The sequence below is a fragment of the Rhipicephalus microplus genome, chromosome 9 (assembly GCF_043290135.1).
Source record: "Rhipicephalus microplus isolate Deutch F79 chromosome 9, USDA_Rmic, whole genome shotgun sequence".
Taxonomy (NCBI): Eukaryota; Metazoa; Arthropoda; class Arachnida; order Ixodida; family Ixodidae; genus Rhipicephalus; species Rhipicephalus microplus.
The window spans coordinates 98,746,962-98,763,369 of record NC_134708.1 but is presented as its reverse complement, the minus strand read 5'-3'; the positions used below and the strand labels follow the sequence as shown (position 1 = coordinate 98,763,369).

General features: G+C 46.2%; 1 protein-coding gene across 1 annotated transcript in view; it reads left to right on the top strand.

The window, feature by feature from the left end:
* Nucleotides 1-9,911, top strand: part of LOC119164681 (uncharacterized) — a 42,288-nt gene extending 32,377 nt beyond the window's left edge. The window contains exons 6-7 of the mRNA XM_075872910.1: nt 7,019-7,171; nt 9,363-9,911. Of these exons, the coding sequence (XP_075729025.1) occupies nt 7,019-7,171; nt 9,363-9,668 (459 nt within the window). The 3' untranslated portion in view covers nt 9,669-9,911. The remainder of the gene's footprint in view (nt 1-7,018; nt 7,172-9,362) is intronic.
* The last annotated feature ends 6,497 nt before the right edge of the window (nt 9,912-16,408 follow it).

Sequence of the window (16,408 nt, the reverse complement as noted above, 5' to 3'; positions counted from 1 at the left end):
CGTGTTGCTCCAGATGCCCATATGCATATGTCGTCCGCATACGCACTCATTCTGACAACGTCGGGAAGCTCAGCTTCAAGGCCAATGAGTGTTATGTTAAAAAGCATGGGGCTCAGGACGGCGCTTTGCGGAACTCCATGGCTTACGAGGTGCCTGGCCGTGTCACCGTCGAATGTCGACATAAAAATGGTACGTCCTCCGAGGTAGCTCCCTATGCATGCGTGTAGCCGGCCACCTACGCCGATGTCTTCAAGTGCGTCAAGAATGGCCTCATGGTGGACGCTATTGTACGCGCCCTTTATATCTAAGAAAATGGCCCCTACCAATCTCCGACGTTGTCTTTCCTTTTCAACAGAAGAAACTAGATCTACATCACCGTCTATAGATGATCGACCTCTACGGAAGCCATTTATAAAATCTGGTAAGCCGACATTATTTTCCAGCAGCCATTCCAATCTTGCCAGCACCATGCGTTCCCATCACCTTACCGATGCAACTGGCTAGGGCAATGGGTCTATAAAGACAACTCGTGTGAGCACTTGCCTGGTTTCAGTAAGGCCACTATGCGGCTGCACTTCTAACTCTCTGGAACTGTCGCTGTTTCCCACGTAGAGTTGTAGAACGACAAGAGAGCCTGCCTTGCTTCCTGGCTGAGGTGATATAGAGCCGAATAAGTAATTCCGTCAGGCCCCGGTGCGGACGACCGTCGGGACGTGGAAATTGCTGCGTCGAGTTCGTGCATTGTGAATGGTAAGTCGAGGCGATCGTCGCTGGATGGCGGTGAGGCTAAATACGAAGGTGATATCGATGAGGAGGACATACCTACGAGTAAGTGGCAGTAATCTTCTGCAACCTCTACTTCAGGTCGACCTTGCTTTAGAGCCAAAGATCGGAAAGGGAACAACTGTTGAATGGGCGTCTGAAGACTTCGGACAGTTTGCCATATTCAAGACAGGGGTTTTCTGGGATCAAGGGAGCAACAAAATACCCTCCACCGTTGCCTATCGAGCTTATCGAAGTGTCGCAATACATGTCGTTGTGCTTGGCGTGCTGTAGATAGGTCAGATGGTGATTTCGTCCTCCTGTATTTTCTCTCTGCCCGGCGATGGATTGCACGAAGGTATTCATATTGTGCGTAAAGCTGTGATCTTGGTAGCGACACATTCACAAGTTTCGTATGCGTTGTTAAGGCTGATGCAATTAGGCTTTCTATTTCGGATATAGATTGAATGTTCCAGCACTGAGCATTTACAGAAGCTTGGAATCCTGGCCAGTTTATGCTTTTCACAGGCCGGGCAGTCGAACGACGGAATCCTTTTAGCTGTATATATGTAGGGAGATGGTCACTTCCATGTGTTTCAATGTCTACGAACCAACAGGTGGTAGGCAAGACACTTCTGCTCACAAAACATACGTCTAGACAGCTGCTGTACGATGCGCCCCGGAGGTAAGTAGGTGAGCCATCGTTAATGGACATCAGGCTCTGATTGAGCAAAAAATCGGCAATGTCACTACCGCGGGTGTTCATTGAGGCAGAACCCCACATGGGATGATGTGCATTAAAATCCCCAACTAATACATGTGGTCCAGGGCAAGCTTGGAGCACAGACAAGAGATGAGGACAGTCCACGTAGCTTCTAGGAGGAATTTATCCACCAATGATTGATATTTAACGTCGCTTGTGCTTTATAGATAGGCAAATATAGTCGTTGGAAGCATGAGGAGCCACGGCATGTCTCACGTACGTTAAATCTTGACGTACGCATATAATTACTTTGCTCGCATTTCTATCATCACGTGACCACAAAGTGACGTATCCGGAAATACGAAATGACGACATCATATTCGGCTCACACATTACAACCAAAGGAAATTTGTATTTAAACATCCGTTGTCGAAAGTCAGACAATCGGCTTCGCAAACCTCGTGCGTTCCACTGCATCATAGCAGAGGTGCGCACACGTTCATCGAAGAAATCGCGATATTGTTTATGGAAGGGTCAGCAGTAGCGGTTCCAGCACGTTGAGGATCTGCACTGCTGTTTTCGCTCGTGGTGTGTGTAGCTCGTTGAGAATCGCACGAACAGATTTTAGTAGATGCTTCAGCATGGTTTGGCTCATCTCAGTGTCTTGCCTATCATTTTCCGCCCTCTTTGAAGTTGCCGCCCATGATGTGGTCTTTTTTATTGCTCCGGTCGGTAGTGAAGGCCACTTAGTATCTGAAGCATCGGCGTGCAACGCGGGCGTTGGTCCACTTTCTGCATCCCTGGGACGTGGTGCGTACAACATGGGTGTAGCGGCCTGATAATGCGCACGTGTATGTTCATCTGTTGCTGATGGTGATGCATCACTCCTATGTCCACTATGCTTTCGCTGGTGTCTACGTTTCGGACGACGTCTGTGTCGGCGGATGGACGTTACTGCCTCTCAGTGTGTCGAGTTGTCCCTGACCATCTTCCGCAGGACGCGAATTTCTTCTTTGATCTTCGGGCACTCTTTCGACGTTGCTTCATGTGCACCAGAGCAGTTTGGGCATTTTAATGGAGCAGCAGTATCGCAGTTTTCCACCTTATGAGACCCGCCGCACCGGTGGCAAGTTGTCTCACTTTTGCTCACTGCGCTGACGTGTCCAACTTGCAGCACTTGTGACACTGCAAAGGCCGTGGCACGTAAGGGCGCACGGGATGTCTCACGTATCCAACCTTCACCCTAGGGGGCAGAGTCTCAGAATCAAATACTAGTTTGATGCAGCGAGACTGCCCGAAGCGACGTATGGTCACGATTCTGACTGTCGACGTCACAAGATTCTGCAGGTCAGCGTCTGTGATGTCAGCGTCGACGTCATTTATCACGCCAGTCGTTGTTCCTTTCCCGTGAGTGAGAAACGCGCAAACTCAAGTACTTCCGAGCTGCGTGACGGCCTTCAGTCTGTCAAGAATGGTTTTGTTTGTCACATCAACAGACAATATGTTCTTCCTGCTATTTATGCGAATTTCATTCACTTGAGCAGGTGCTACTCGCTCGAAATCATTAGTCAATGACTGCCTGTTTAGTGAGTTCAGGTTATTTGATGTAGACATGGGTACATACGAGATGGTGAAACATCGCTTGCCTTTGTCTAACACCGGTTGTGGCTCCGCCGTTGATGACGTCCTGCGAAGCTTCCTTTTCAACCGGCGGGTATAGAATGTCCTGAAGTCGGCTTCCGATTCCATCTCTTCCACTGATGAGCTCTCGGTGGAATCATCACAAGGAGCAGATGCGCCAACGCGGTCACCCACATTCGGTCCATCCTGATTCAAACGACTAGGGTCCGCTGTCTCGTTGGATGGATGGTCGCCTATCCCGGGGGATGACGTCTTCCGTTCCGCTTGTTCAGAGAAAGTCAGGAATTCTGACAGTTTAAGAAAAAACGATAGTTGTTCAAGGCAGAATTATGCCCGAACGCATTTCTTCTTCCTCGTCTTCCTCCTGTGTCAAATAATGACATGCATGTCACGAAAGTCTACACCCCATACGCTCATGGTGCACTCGCGGTGGTTTCGCCAGCTTCACATATACCAAATATGGTATTATGAAATGTGAATTGATGACGAAGGTATTTCACTAGTGCAAACACAATAGCTATGCCATCCATGTCATGTAATAACATCAAGACATCCCACGCTCATGATACACCCGCCGCCGTTTCGCTATCTTTACACATACCAAATATCTTGTTACGTGGTGTGAATGCACGAGCAAGGTGAATGACTCGTCCAAACGCGATAATCATAGCGTGCATGTCATGTAAAACATGACTACTTGCTACGCTCATTGCGTGCTTCTGCCCCTTTCGCTAGCTCCACATATACCAGATTTGGTGTGACGTGAAGAAGAGACAATGAATGTAAATGACACGTCCAAACATAATAATCATGACAGGAAAGTCATGTACGGCATATCTTGCATGCCCCTCGTAGCTTATACTTCCGACCATATAAATAATAAATAACACGACCATCTTACATGACACACAATATATATATATATATATATATATATATATATATATATATATATATATATATATATATATATATATATATATATATATATATGATTCAAAAAAGAAATTCTGTGGGTCCGGTGCAATTATAATTAAGAATAAAGGAGCACACTTACCGAAATTCGATAATTGTTTACTCTACGTTTCGGCCTTGACACGGCCTTCGTCAGGATAGGAATCCTGACGAAGGCCGTGCCACGGCCGAAACGTAGAGTAAACAATTATATAATTTTCGTGAGTGTGCTCCTTTATTCCTAATAATATATATATATATATATATATATATATATATATATATATATATGTATATATATATATATATATATGTATATATATATATATATATATATATATATATATATATTGGTGTTCATTTCACTTCAACTATTTCTTGGTAAACGCATAATAAATACATTTTTGCCAATGCTTCCATATTTCTACTAATGATATTCGTAAACTAGCGTACCATACATTTGTACACCCTCAGCTTGAGTACGCGGCATCCATTTGGTTTCCTCATCAAAAACACCTAATCGAAAAAGTTCAATCTGTACAAAGTAGGGCGGCACAATTCATCTCACGTTGTTGCACGACTATACCAAAAGCCTCACGCCAATTAAACTTGACTAAACTTTTCATTCTTTGCATAATCGCCGTGTTATCGCCATTGTTTTATAAATACATCTATAACGAACCGTCGCCGTTTTTACAGCTTCACACTCCCCCATATGGGTCACAGCGTCTATAAAATCAGTTATTTCATGAACATTTACGCGAACACTAATTCATTTAACTAATCCACTGCCTTTAAAACAACCTTCCTGACACCATGTCTTCCTAAAGTAAGCATAAAAGCTTTATACATCTACTAAACACACATTTGCTATAATGTTTTATTCCACAAATATGTTGTTTTTTTTTAGATCCCATATTCAATTGTGGTGCAATTTTATTTTACACCTGATGTCGCAACCACTCAGTAATTATTGTGTAAATGAACGGTCATGACTGAAAGTTTATATTTTTGCCTGCTTTTGTGTAGAGCACAACCCAATAACATTATATAACGCATACCCACCTGTGTTACAATAACATTTTTTATGCTGTTCTCATGTTTCATTTTTTTCTACACTATACACGCGCAAAATGTTTCTTGTATTACCTCGCTTACACAATGCCTTGTTGTGACCCTCATGCGAGGGCACCATGCTGGCCATGAGAAGCAGAGATGAGTTGCGTTCCCACGTCCGGTAGCCGCAATGTTCTTCTCTCGGAAGGAGCCCCAAGCAGCGGGAAGCGACAAAGGGATTAGAATGGGGCTACTTCCGACTGTTCGTGAGCCAAGATACCTAACGGGCATTTCCTCCTGATGGCTTGTTCGGCAAGACTGCGAAGCAGACCGACCACGCAGGTTGTGTCTAAGTGATTAGTCTCTACTCCTTGGCTGCCTTTCAAAGGAAAAACAGCACAGCAACCCAACCGCCAACTTGTTCCGGGAAGGAACCCTTTTCCCCTCTCCTCAGTGAATCTGACCGGAGGAGCATTGCGTCAGAAGATGCGATGACTATTCGGCAGCCGTGTGTTATTGGCTGATGCCAAAGTGGGTGGTGTCTTGTGTATGATCAGTGTTTTAATTAAGGAGTAGAAGCCCGACAGGGCTTAAAACAACGCTGCAAAGTGCTGGTCGTTGGCTCTAAACCATGGTTTGACAGTTCATCCACCCACGCTCGTGGTTTGCAGAACTCCTAACCTCTTATACCCGTGCCACGAGGGCATAGAAAATTGACATTCGGTAGCGAAGGCATTCAGTTCCCGAATAACATTTTTTTTTCTTTTTTCGGCAGGGCTGCTACACGTCTTAAGCGTATGACGTTTGACTTGATGATGTCGATCGCAGCACTTTCCTCGTGAGCATTGGGTGAGTAGGAGTAAAGGAAAATGAACCAGCGTTTACAAGCCTCATACATGTCAGGTAATAAATTAATGTATAAGTAAGCATATTACGCTGCCGTTAGATTTCGTTTGTTACTTTGTTTCATGACTTTGCAAATGACCATGTAGCAACCTAAGCCAAAGCTAGTCAAATCTGCAGCGCAACTAGAAAATGGCACCTGTCTTATTTATTTTACAGCGTCTACCAGCTGAAGATAAGTTTTAAGTACTTGTTTAAGTGATACGTTTAAATAAATTACGCGAAAAGTTTTGTTCAGTCGAATCAAATGTCGTTATATACAATTACTGCATCAGCTGTGCCGTCGAGATTACGCATTTCTCCGTTGAATAAGTTCTGGCGATGGCATTAGGTGACAAATGACGAATGGCATTTGGGCGAGTGCCATTTCGTTCTTCCGTGTGGCACCGCGCGAATGGCATTCAATCTGAAGGCATTATAATGTAAACGCAATTATCTCTGCCCGTGTGGCATGGGTATTACGCTGTTGATAATTCTAAATTGTGTAATAATTTTACTGTGTGTGTGTGTGTGTGTGTGTGTGTGTGTGTGTGTGTGCGTGTGTGTGTGTGTGTGTGTGTGTATGCATATATATATATATATATATATATATATATATATATATATATATATATATATATATATATATATATATATATATATATATATATATATATATATATATATATATATATATATATATATATATATATATATATATATATATATAAGGGAAAGAAGTGTATACCTAAGGGCTCGTTTTTCCGTGTTTTTAACACAATAATAATGAGATATAACAGACAGTAATGCCAAGGACTGTACTGGGGAAGTTATTAACATTAATGAAATGTAAATAAGAAGAAAGAAAAGTGGATGAAAAAATTACCAACTGTAAGCAGGAATCGAACCTACGACCTTCGAATATATATATATATATATATATTCTGTCAGCCTTTCCAGCCTTTCCAATGTCTCCCTGTCTTTGGACTGAAGTTCTACGGAAATTGTGCGATCATGCAGACTAACGACATCAACGCTGGTGTTTTCCTCGACCACTTGGCTCGCAATCGGAGTTTGAAGTCCCTAAGCATGGAGGAATTCTTCGTGATCGCTCGACAGGGTCAGGCTCTGGCCGACGTCGTCCTTAACCACGCGACCCTGGAAGAACTTCTAGTAAGTTGCATCGCTTGATTATGTTCTAACCTTACAGTAACATTGGGATTGGAGAGTGGCACACGGGCCCTAGACACCCCCCCCCCCACACACACACACATACCTTCCCGAATTGTTTTTTTTTTCGAAGGCATACACAGCCCAAACTGACACTTGACCTCATGTGCTTGCTATGCCAGCACTTAAAGTCAAGCCGATGCCTTAACCCCCCTAAAAATACTGCTTTTTCCTTAGTAACGGGAGTTGTTGGCATAATTTTTCAGTAAAAAAAATTTTGCTAATCTGACGTGCCTTGGGAATCGAGGTTATGCGAAGCGTGCGTAGGGGAGACGACCGTGTTGTGATGGAGACGTTATGGAGTGACGTGAAATATATTTACAATTGTTGAGTGCACCAACACATGTTGAACAGTTGCAGATGCTCATATAACCATCTGTTTGCTCTTGCACAACGATACCAACAGGAACATGAGTATTAGCAGCACCATACGCGATGAGCTGATATGAAGTGCTGGGTCTCGCTAGGTTGGTTGCCCCGGATAGTGCTACAAAAGGTAACTTCAGTGCATGGCACATAACTATGACGAAAGTATTTGACTCCTTCGAAAACATGACAAGCGCAACAATGACCTTGCTTTCCCTACAAGAATCCTTAAGGAAACAATCAGCGTTGCGGAAAAGGCATCGCCCAAGTGAACGCACTTGCTTTCAATCGGGATTCGGGTAGGAGTTCCACCACTACTATGGAGCTTCGCCCCCCCCCCCCCTTCCGTCCAACTTCTAGCACACAACTCTGCGCAGGAATTACACCGGCACACTAACCCCAGCTGCGACATTCTTCCGTTAACAGCGGTGAACTACAGTTTCTGTCAAATGCAGTAGAGCCGAGCTACACGGGTGATATATCGTACAATATTGTACGTGTTAGGCTCTGCAGTCATCGACACTATTGGTTCAAGTTCGAACACTTCTTTTTGGAGCCGCTTCAACATCTCCAAGAGATGCTTTCTTTTTCACAGCTGTCATGCGTTCCACCATAATGATAGCTTCCTTAATTACCTGGCCATCGCTAGTTGCAAATTATCATTGCTAGTAGGAAAACAACAGCTAGGTTCCCAAGCTGACTGCATTAAACTTCAATTGGAGGCGATTGATTGAGCATGCAAACTAGGTCTACACACCGGCGGAGTTAAGGTAAAGATATTGGATATGCAGTCACTGGGCCCGTACAGACGAATGGCCCGAGGACAAAGCACAGGTAGTGCAGTAGCAGGCAGAAGATAGTCATCATTTCTCTTATAACTTGCGGTGCGTTGAAAAACTTCACTGTGTAATTTGACCGCCAGTGTTTTAGTGTATTAAAAGCTGATAAGTAATAGCCTGGAGCGAGGTGAAGACGCGCTCTGTCCTTGTAATTATATTGCATAAACTTCTGAACACCATGTGTCGTGAATGACCATTTCATGTCCACTGTGAGTTATTCTCCCTGTCTCCTCTTTTAATGTGAAGTTGGTTGCTGACATTAGTTTGTCTTTTGAGTGGTGTTGTTCTGTCATATCGTAAGCCAATACTCTGAATTCTTACCCCCAACTAGCGGGTGTGGTTTGCATCGGTAACCTTCGCCGACCAGCTGGCCATCCAACGTATGGCTAATGCACATCTACGGTCTGAAATCGACATGTAATAAATTTGTTTCACTCTCAAACACTCTTAATATTGTTTACTTTACGAGGATTGCAGTAGCAACATCTCCCATCCCAACGAATTGGAGTGGCGCTTGGTTTTTCTTTAATGAACGCGCGACTTCTTAAGCCCTTTTGAGATTATAAATCACAGTCTCATGGAATGGTTTATTATTTTTTGCTTGTATAGTTCAAGCTTATTCATGTATATAATTTAGCATTTTCAGATGCAGTCAACTTACTTTTATTGGAAGCAACAACTCACTAGTCACTCCTTGTGTACACGTATCTAATGATCGATGAAGTCATCATTAGTTTAATATTGTTGGACCTATATCTACTTATTAGCACAATACCAGGTGCATTTGCCTGACTAAACCGTTGGAAGCTTTTTTTTGGTCGCTTTTGTTGCCAACCTTGAAGATTCATAGCATGTTGCAAATAAGAAACACTCTTCACATATGGCATGTGAAGAAGATTTTTAGCGCTCTTCTTCATGCCTCGCTGCAGGTGAAGGGACCCATAGACTTTCGTCCATCTGCCTTGCTCGCAGCGGCTGTGCAGAGTACGTCACTGCGGTCACTTGCTGTACAGCACTGTCGCGTGGACGCCGAAGACATCCGTGCTATGGCCTACGCACTGGCAAGGGCGCCTCTCTGTTTCACTGACGAAATGCTACCACCTACACCACCAACAAGCCGGCTCCGAGAACTCTCGTTTTTGAATGGTGGGAAGTGCTACATGGATTTGCAAGAGGCGTATGCGAATCTTATTGGAGGCAAGTACATGTCCGCTAACAAAGCCAGACTTTTCTAAGGTTATTTTCATGAATATAACCACGATGACAAGAGAACTGTAAAAAAATTCGCAGCATATTCACAAATTATTGATAATGAGTGGGCTTCCATCCATCCGTCCGTCTGTCTGTCGGTCAGTCCATCCAGTTCTATCACACTAGACAGCGCACCGAACGGATGTACGAACGGACTCTTCACAACACTCGTCATCATTAACTTCGTGGATATGCTGTGAATTTCTTATTATTACAGCTCCATCTATCCTCTTTATTCGTCAACTATACGAAGACCACTAACGTGATCTATAGTCGGTGACAAGCTAAGAATAAAAAAAGTAAAGTGTAGCGCTGTATATTTCCATTATGCGCGTCCAACTGCGGCTGTTCTTCATTATGATGTAACAGTCACGATCAATCAATAAGAAATTCAGCATGGCACCGTTCACGACGAAAGTATTCTCTGGCGAGAGGTGATGTGCCGCTGGACCGAGACCGACAGGCGTAAATACAGTTTTGTTCTGTGTTTTCTTCGTGAAGAAGCCATTTCATCCACTCGTACACACCATCATTCTCGCCGGCCATTGTTCGATGTTGACGTTTCTGGTTTTGCAGCGTTTGAACAGCACCGATGAGGCAGAGCTTCATCGCGTTCCGTCGTTTCGGCAGCGCGAAGCAGCAACATTACGTCTGTTTCTGCATCGCTTGGTTTCGCTAAGCATATCTTGTGAAGGTAACTACTCTCGGTGTTTGTCGTCGCATGCAGTCATTCGTGCACAATAAGGTGGAGGCGAAGTCTGAATTTGCGCGCCTGAGATTTACCGCCCGCAAAAGCCATAAAACCAGCGTTGCCACACGTGCCTGTGCGAGTGTCTTCCTTTGGTGTCGCAACGGGAGAATCTTGGTAACTATTTGCGATATGCGATATGCGTTATGAGCTGAGTCAAAGAACATATATTTCTAAGCTAGCGCTGAACTCCGTGCTTTGTGAACTTAATTATCAAGCTTGGTTTTTTTTTATTTCAACATCAAAGAATTATTGCAAGATAATGGTTTTATGCGTGAAATTTAGTGCCATTGCTTGGGAACTACTTCTTTCAAGTGCGGAGGCAGGCAAAGTGGCCTCCTGAGTGGAGCTTAGGTTTATTCCCAGGTTGCCATCAACTATAGTGTTGTGGATTTATTTACTATTTCACAGTAGAAAAATAGTCTAGCAGTCAAGATGGTGGCTGTAGCGTTTTCCGAACACCAAGACGTAGTGGTCCTCTTTTTCCCACAACCCCGCATAGATATATCCGCAACCCCACAACATCGACCTCTGGCGGCAAAAGCTGGCGCCCGTTAGAAGGTGTTGCACGAAAAGTGCGGCTTCATGTGAGCGACGTGGACGATGTCTTCAAATGTAGAAAGCACCGAGGAGTTTTGAAAGGCCTATCTATAATAGGTCACATCAGTTACCTTTCGTAGCACACAGTGAGGCCCGGAGAGCTTTGGGTAGAAGACTTTCGGCCTGGCCAACATGCCGCGACAGACTCCACAGAAGAAAGAGGTCACCCGAATTAAAGCGGACGCTCCGGAGGTGACCTTCATAACTATGGTTCGGTTGGAGCGGCGGGTCCGAAAGGCACCGAGTGGCAATTTTGCGGGCCTTCTGCTAATATTCCGGAGGGCGTATGCTGTGGACAGGTGTGCAGGATTGGGTGGAAGCGTTTGTCAAACGACAATGTCGGTTTTCTTCCATACAAAAGCAACAAAAGAAAAAGGGAGAATACACAACAGTGTGGTGGCGTGAGCTATTGTTAGCAAAATTGACAAAAGGTAGCGCAATGTTCTACTCGCAATGGTCGGTCGAGAGGTACCTGGCGAGTATGTCAGTGAGCGTATACGATTCAAACAATTCGTCAGGTCATTCATTGGGGTAATCGTAACCTTGTGCTTGGTTGCACAAGTACGAAGTAAGTTGTCGATTACTTTAAATAGCGACAGTGGTCGGTGACCAGCTGACGAGAAGTGCCGTGATTTAAGGTGACGTCTTGAATCAAAAAGTCGGCGATGTATGTAGCGCAGCTGCTCGGGAGGGAGAAATCTGATATTGGCAAGACGGGTCGAATATTCTGTAGGTGACCCACTCGTTACCGTTGGTATAAAGAGGAAAATGGCCCAGCAGGTCGAGGTAGACACAAAAGAAAGGCTCGGCGGGTATGTCGATCGATTGAAGGAGCCCGGTGGCGTGTACAGCTGGCCTTTTGCGGCTTTGGCACGACTCGTAAGAAGCAACATAACGTTGTGCGTAACGGTAGAGGCTGGGCCAGAAAACGCGTCGGTGGACCATCACCAAGGTTGCCAGCTGTTGATACATCATGTAGTTGCTAAATTAGGGTCGAGCGCAGATGAGTGGCTACTACGAGTAGTAGTTTGTGTCCCATGGGGTGCACTCTGCGGTGGTATAAGATGCCATCTATGACGACGAACATTTTAAGTGAGCTTTAAGTGCCTGTAGTAGCGCCAGTATTCAAGCAGTCGATTAGCTCTCGTAGGGACGTGTCACGCCGTTGCTCACATCTCCTGTTGCCGAAAGCGCAGAGTGAGGAAATACAGATGGATGCGTCGTCCGTCATGAGATCTGGAGCGTCATTGGGGTACCGAGAAAGGCAGTCGGTGCCTTGATATAAACGGCCAGACTTGTAAACCAGTGTGTATGTGGATTCCTGGAGGTGTAGACCCCAACAAGCAAGGCGCCTTATTGGATCTTTGAAGGCTGAAAGCCAGCACAGAGCGTGATGGTCAGTAGTAACTGTGAAAGGCTGGTCATATATAAAGGGGTGGAATTCACTGACTGCCAATACAAGCGCCAGGCACTCGCGCTCAGTCATAGAGTAATTGGGTTCGGCAGGAGTAAGGAGAATGCAGACATTCGCAAGAACTCGATCATGACCACATTGACATTGGGATAACACCGCGCCAATACCGTAGTCACAAGCATCGGTGCGGACCTTGGTTGGAGCAGACGGGTTGAAGAGGGCGAGCATCGGTGGCGGGGTCAGAAGTGTCAAGAGCCGGGATAAAGCCGTGTCTTGATGAGGACACAGCTCAAATGGCACATCTTTCTTGAGAAGATCAGTGAGGGGGCTAGCGACCTCTGCGATGTTTCTGACGAATCGTTGAAAATATGAGGAAGAAGGTTAAGTTTAAACAGAGGATGACTTAGTGAGGCATGAAAAGAAATATGAAAGGTGCAACCTCATGCGAAATAAACATAGCACAGTGGGTCAGGGGCCAGACATTTGTTTATGACATGTTAGTCTGATTCGAGAAGAATAAATAGGTATGGGCCGGGTATGTAAAGCGAAGGGGATGTAAGGGCTGGACATCTAGATAGAAAATTGTACTCCAGGAGAAGGAAGTGAATGGAAGAAGGGGTTCAGGAATAATTTCAGGCGTACAAGGTCAGGAGAATGTGAAGAAGGTCAGGGATGTGCAGATGAGTTCGAGAAGATTGATGGAAAAACGTGGCAGAGGCCAGCCCAGGAATTGGTTAATTGCAGAAACATGTGCGAGGCCCTTTCGCTGCGGCGGGCGCAGCCAAGTTGACGAATGAAGATCATTATAAAACCAAGACTATACTACCAAAAGGCCCGCGATCAAGTAGCTCCTTCATCCTATCTTTGAGCAGGTGATCAAGGCCACTGGGTGTCTCCGGCTGCGTTGAAGTTCCAGGGCTAACCAAAACAATTAGGCGTTTACATTGAGAATTCAAAGCGTACATGACTAAACTTTAAAGGGTATACATATATGTGTATTGTAAAGAAGAGGAAGTACTTCGGCGCAGAGACAGCAGCATCGAGTGTGCAGCAGCGGCTCGAGCTCGGAAATTGCGGCTGGTGCATCGCCTTCCGAGCCTTCAAAGCATCAACCTTTCTGCTCAATAAATCTCCTTTATAAATGGTGGAGCTGTGCCGGGTACCATCCCTTACACCTTCCCGCTACCATCCTGGAACTCCGTTCTTGACGGCTACCTTCTGCTATACCGGACGCCGATCAGCAGACGCTTCCATCTCTTCCGGCCACCTGTCCAGGCAGTGTTCCTCAGCGGGAGCCTCCAATCTTCAGTGGAACAGATGACAACGACGTTGAAGATTGGCTCTCGACTTTTGAACGGGTGAGCACTTTAAACAGATGGACGGACGCGGACAAGTTGGCACGCGTGTCGTTCTACCTCGCGGGTGTAGCCAGCCTTTGGCTTAGAAACCACGAGGCAGACGTCCGAACGTGGCCGCAATTTAAAGCGTGGATTGTATCAGTCTTCGATCGACCTGCCGTCCGAAAACTTCGTGCCGAGCAACGTTTACGCACACGCGCACAAGAAACGGGTGAAACCTTCACAAGTTACCTAGAACACGTCGTCGATTTGTGCATACGCGTGAACGCCGAAATGACGGAAGCTGGAAAATGTAAGCACATCCTCAAAGGGATTGACGACGACGCTTTTCAAATGCTCTTGGCAAAAAGCCCGACCACTGTTAACGACGTAATTAGCCTCTGCCAAAGCTACGATGAATTGCGGAAGCAGCGAGCTCTCGCAAGACGTCCTCCAGCGCACGATTTGGCATCGCTGTCTAGTGTGATCAGTGGTCATGACCACGCGTCACTAATAGCCGAAATAAAGGCATTTGTCCACGAAGAAGTTGCACGACAGCTTTCCTTGGTGCCTTTCACACCAGAAGCTACCACAACTTTACCATCGTCTCTACGTGACGTCATTCAAGGAGAGGTCGCCGAGGCCTTACCAGCTGCTCGCGAGCCTAATCTTGTGGCTGCTCCTCTCACCTACGCAGCGGCTGCAGCCATGCCAACTCGCAAGGCGCCTGCGCCTCCGTTACAGCCTCGCGCGAGCTATCCCCCAGCTCCAGTTCACTGGACCAGCACTAACACCGCCAACCCGTGGCGCACCCTCGACAATCGCCCGATATGTTACGCTTGTCGATACCCCGGACACGTCGCAAGGTATTGCCGCCGCCGGACGCATATCACCAATGAAAACCGCCGTGAGCCTTTTTTCCCGCTTGACTCCAACGCACGATACGGTTCCTCCACTCCAATGCCAGCCCGCTACCAGGACGACCACCGCCCTCGGCCTGGACATCTTCGCTCACCCTCTCCATGCCACCGCTCGCCTTCTCCTATGCGTCGACGGCCCGCACCTAACGAGGAGAAAAACTAGACGACGCAGTTCCTCAGACAAGAACTGCGCAAGTTTCGGTTTGCCCAAGTCCTCATTTGTCACCTACCAATGTTATTGATGTGTTCGTCGAAAATATCCATACTGTCGCTCTCTTAGATACCTGTGCAGCTGTTTCTGTTATAGATGCTGGATTTTGTCACTCAATTCGTAAGGTTACGACGCCTTTCTCCGGATCATCGCTTCGCACAGCCAGTGCTCAACCTGTTCAACCAACCGCAGTATGTACAGCCCGCGTGACAATTCAGGACGTTCTGTATACAATTGAGTTCGTGGTTCTTTCGTCATGCTCCCATAATATTATTTTGGGATGGGACTTTTTATCGCGTCATAACGCCGTAATCGACTGTGCTAGGGCTGAGGTTGAATTACGCTCACTGGATGACCAAACGTCCGTCGACACCCAGTTTGCCGCTAAACTTGTCGTTAGCGATGACACCTACATCCCCCCATGCTCTTTTGCGTTCGTGCCAGTTTCATGCAGCGCAATATCCGACGGCATGGTCTTCTTCACACCATCTCCAATATTCGTCGTCCGAAGAGCCCTACCCCTGCCTTTTGCTGCTCTCGATCTTGTAGAAGGCTCAACCACAATGCCAATTTATAATCATGAGTCGTCGTCTTTATCCCTACTTTGTCACCAGTGCCTTGGCCACGTCGAGACAATCAGTTCTTCCAGAATTATATCCGTCCCCGATGAGGTGCCTTCTACCTCCGTCTGTGAACTGGCTGTCGTCTCAGCGCCTGACTCAACGTCGGCAAACATATTTCAACCATTATTCGCTGCAGATTTATCATCTTCGCAGCGTTCACAACTCCTCACCATTCTTGAGAGCTACCGCCATTCTTTCGACGTTGAAAAAAACATCTGTCGGCCGTGCCTTAGCAGTAGAACACCACATCGACACTGGGTCCCACTCACCGCTGCGACAATGACCATATCGCGTGTCCGCTACAGAACGCCGCGTCATTGCTGACCAAGTAGACGACATGCCTCGCAGAGGCGTCATTCGACCTTCACAGAGCCCATGGGCATCTCCGGTGGTTCTCGTCAAAAAGAAAGACGGTTCTATTCGTTTCCGTGTCGGTTTCCGGTGATTGAACAAGATCACGCTGAAGGATGTATATCCACTACCGCGCATTGACGATGCTTTGGACAGTTTGCAGGGTGCCGAGTTCTTTTCCTCGTTAGACTTGCGGTCAGGCTACTGGCAGGTGCCTATGGCGGAGGCCGATCGCCCCAAAACCGCTTTTGTCACGCCGGACGGCTTATATGAATTCACCGTCATGCCCTTCGGACTTTTCAATGCACCTGCAACGTTCGAACGAATGATGGACAACATCCTGCGTGGACTAAAATGGAAGATATGCTTGTATTACCTCGATGATAACGTGGTCTTCGCCCCTAACTTTGACACACACTTGCGTCGCCTTCAGCACGTCCTTACTTGCTTATCTAACGCCGGTTTGCAATTAAACCTTAAAAAAAATGTCGATTTGCCATGCGTCAACAGAACATTTTGG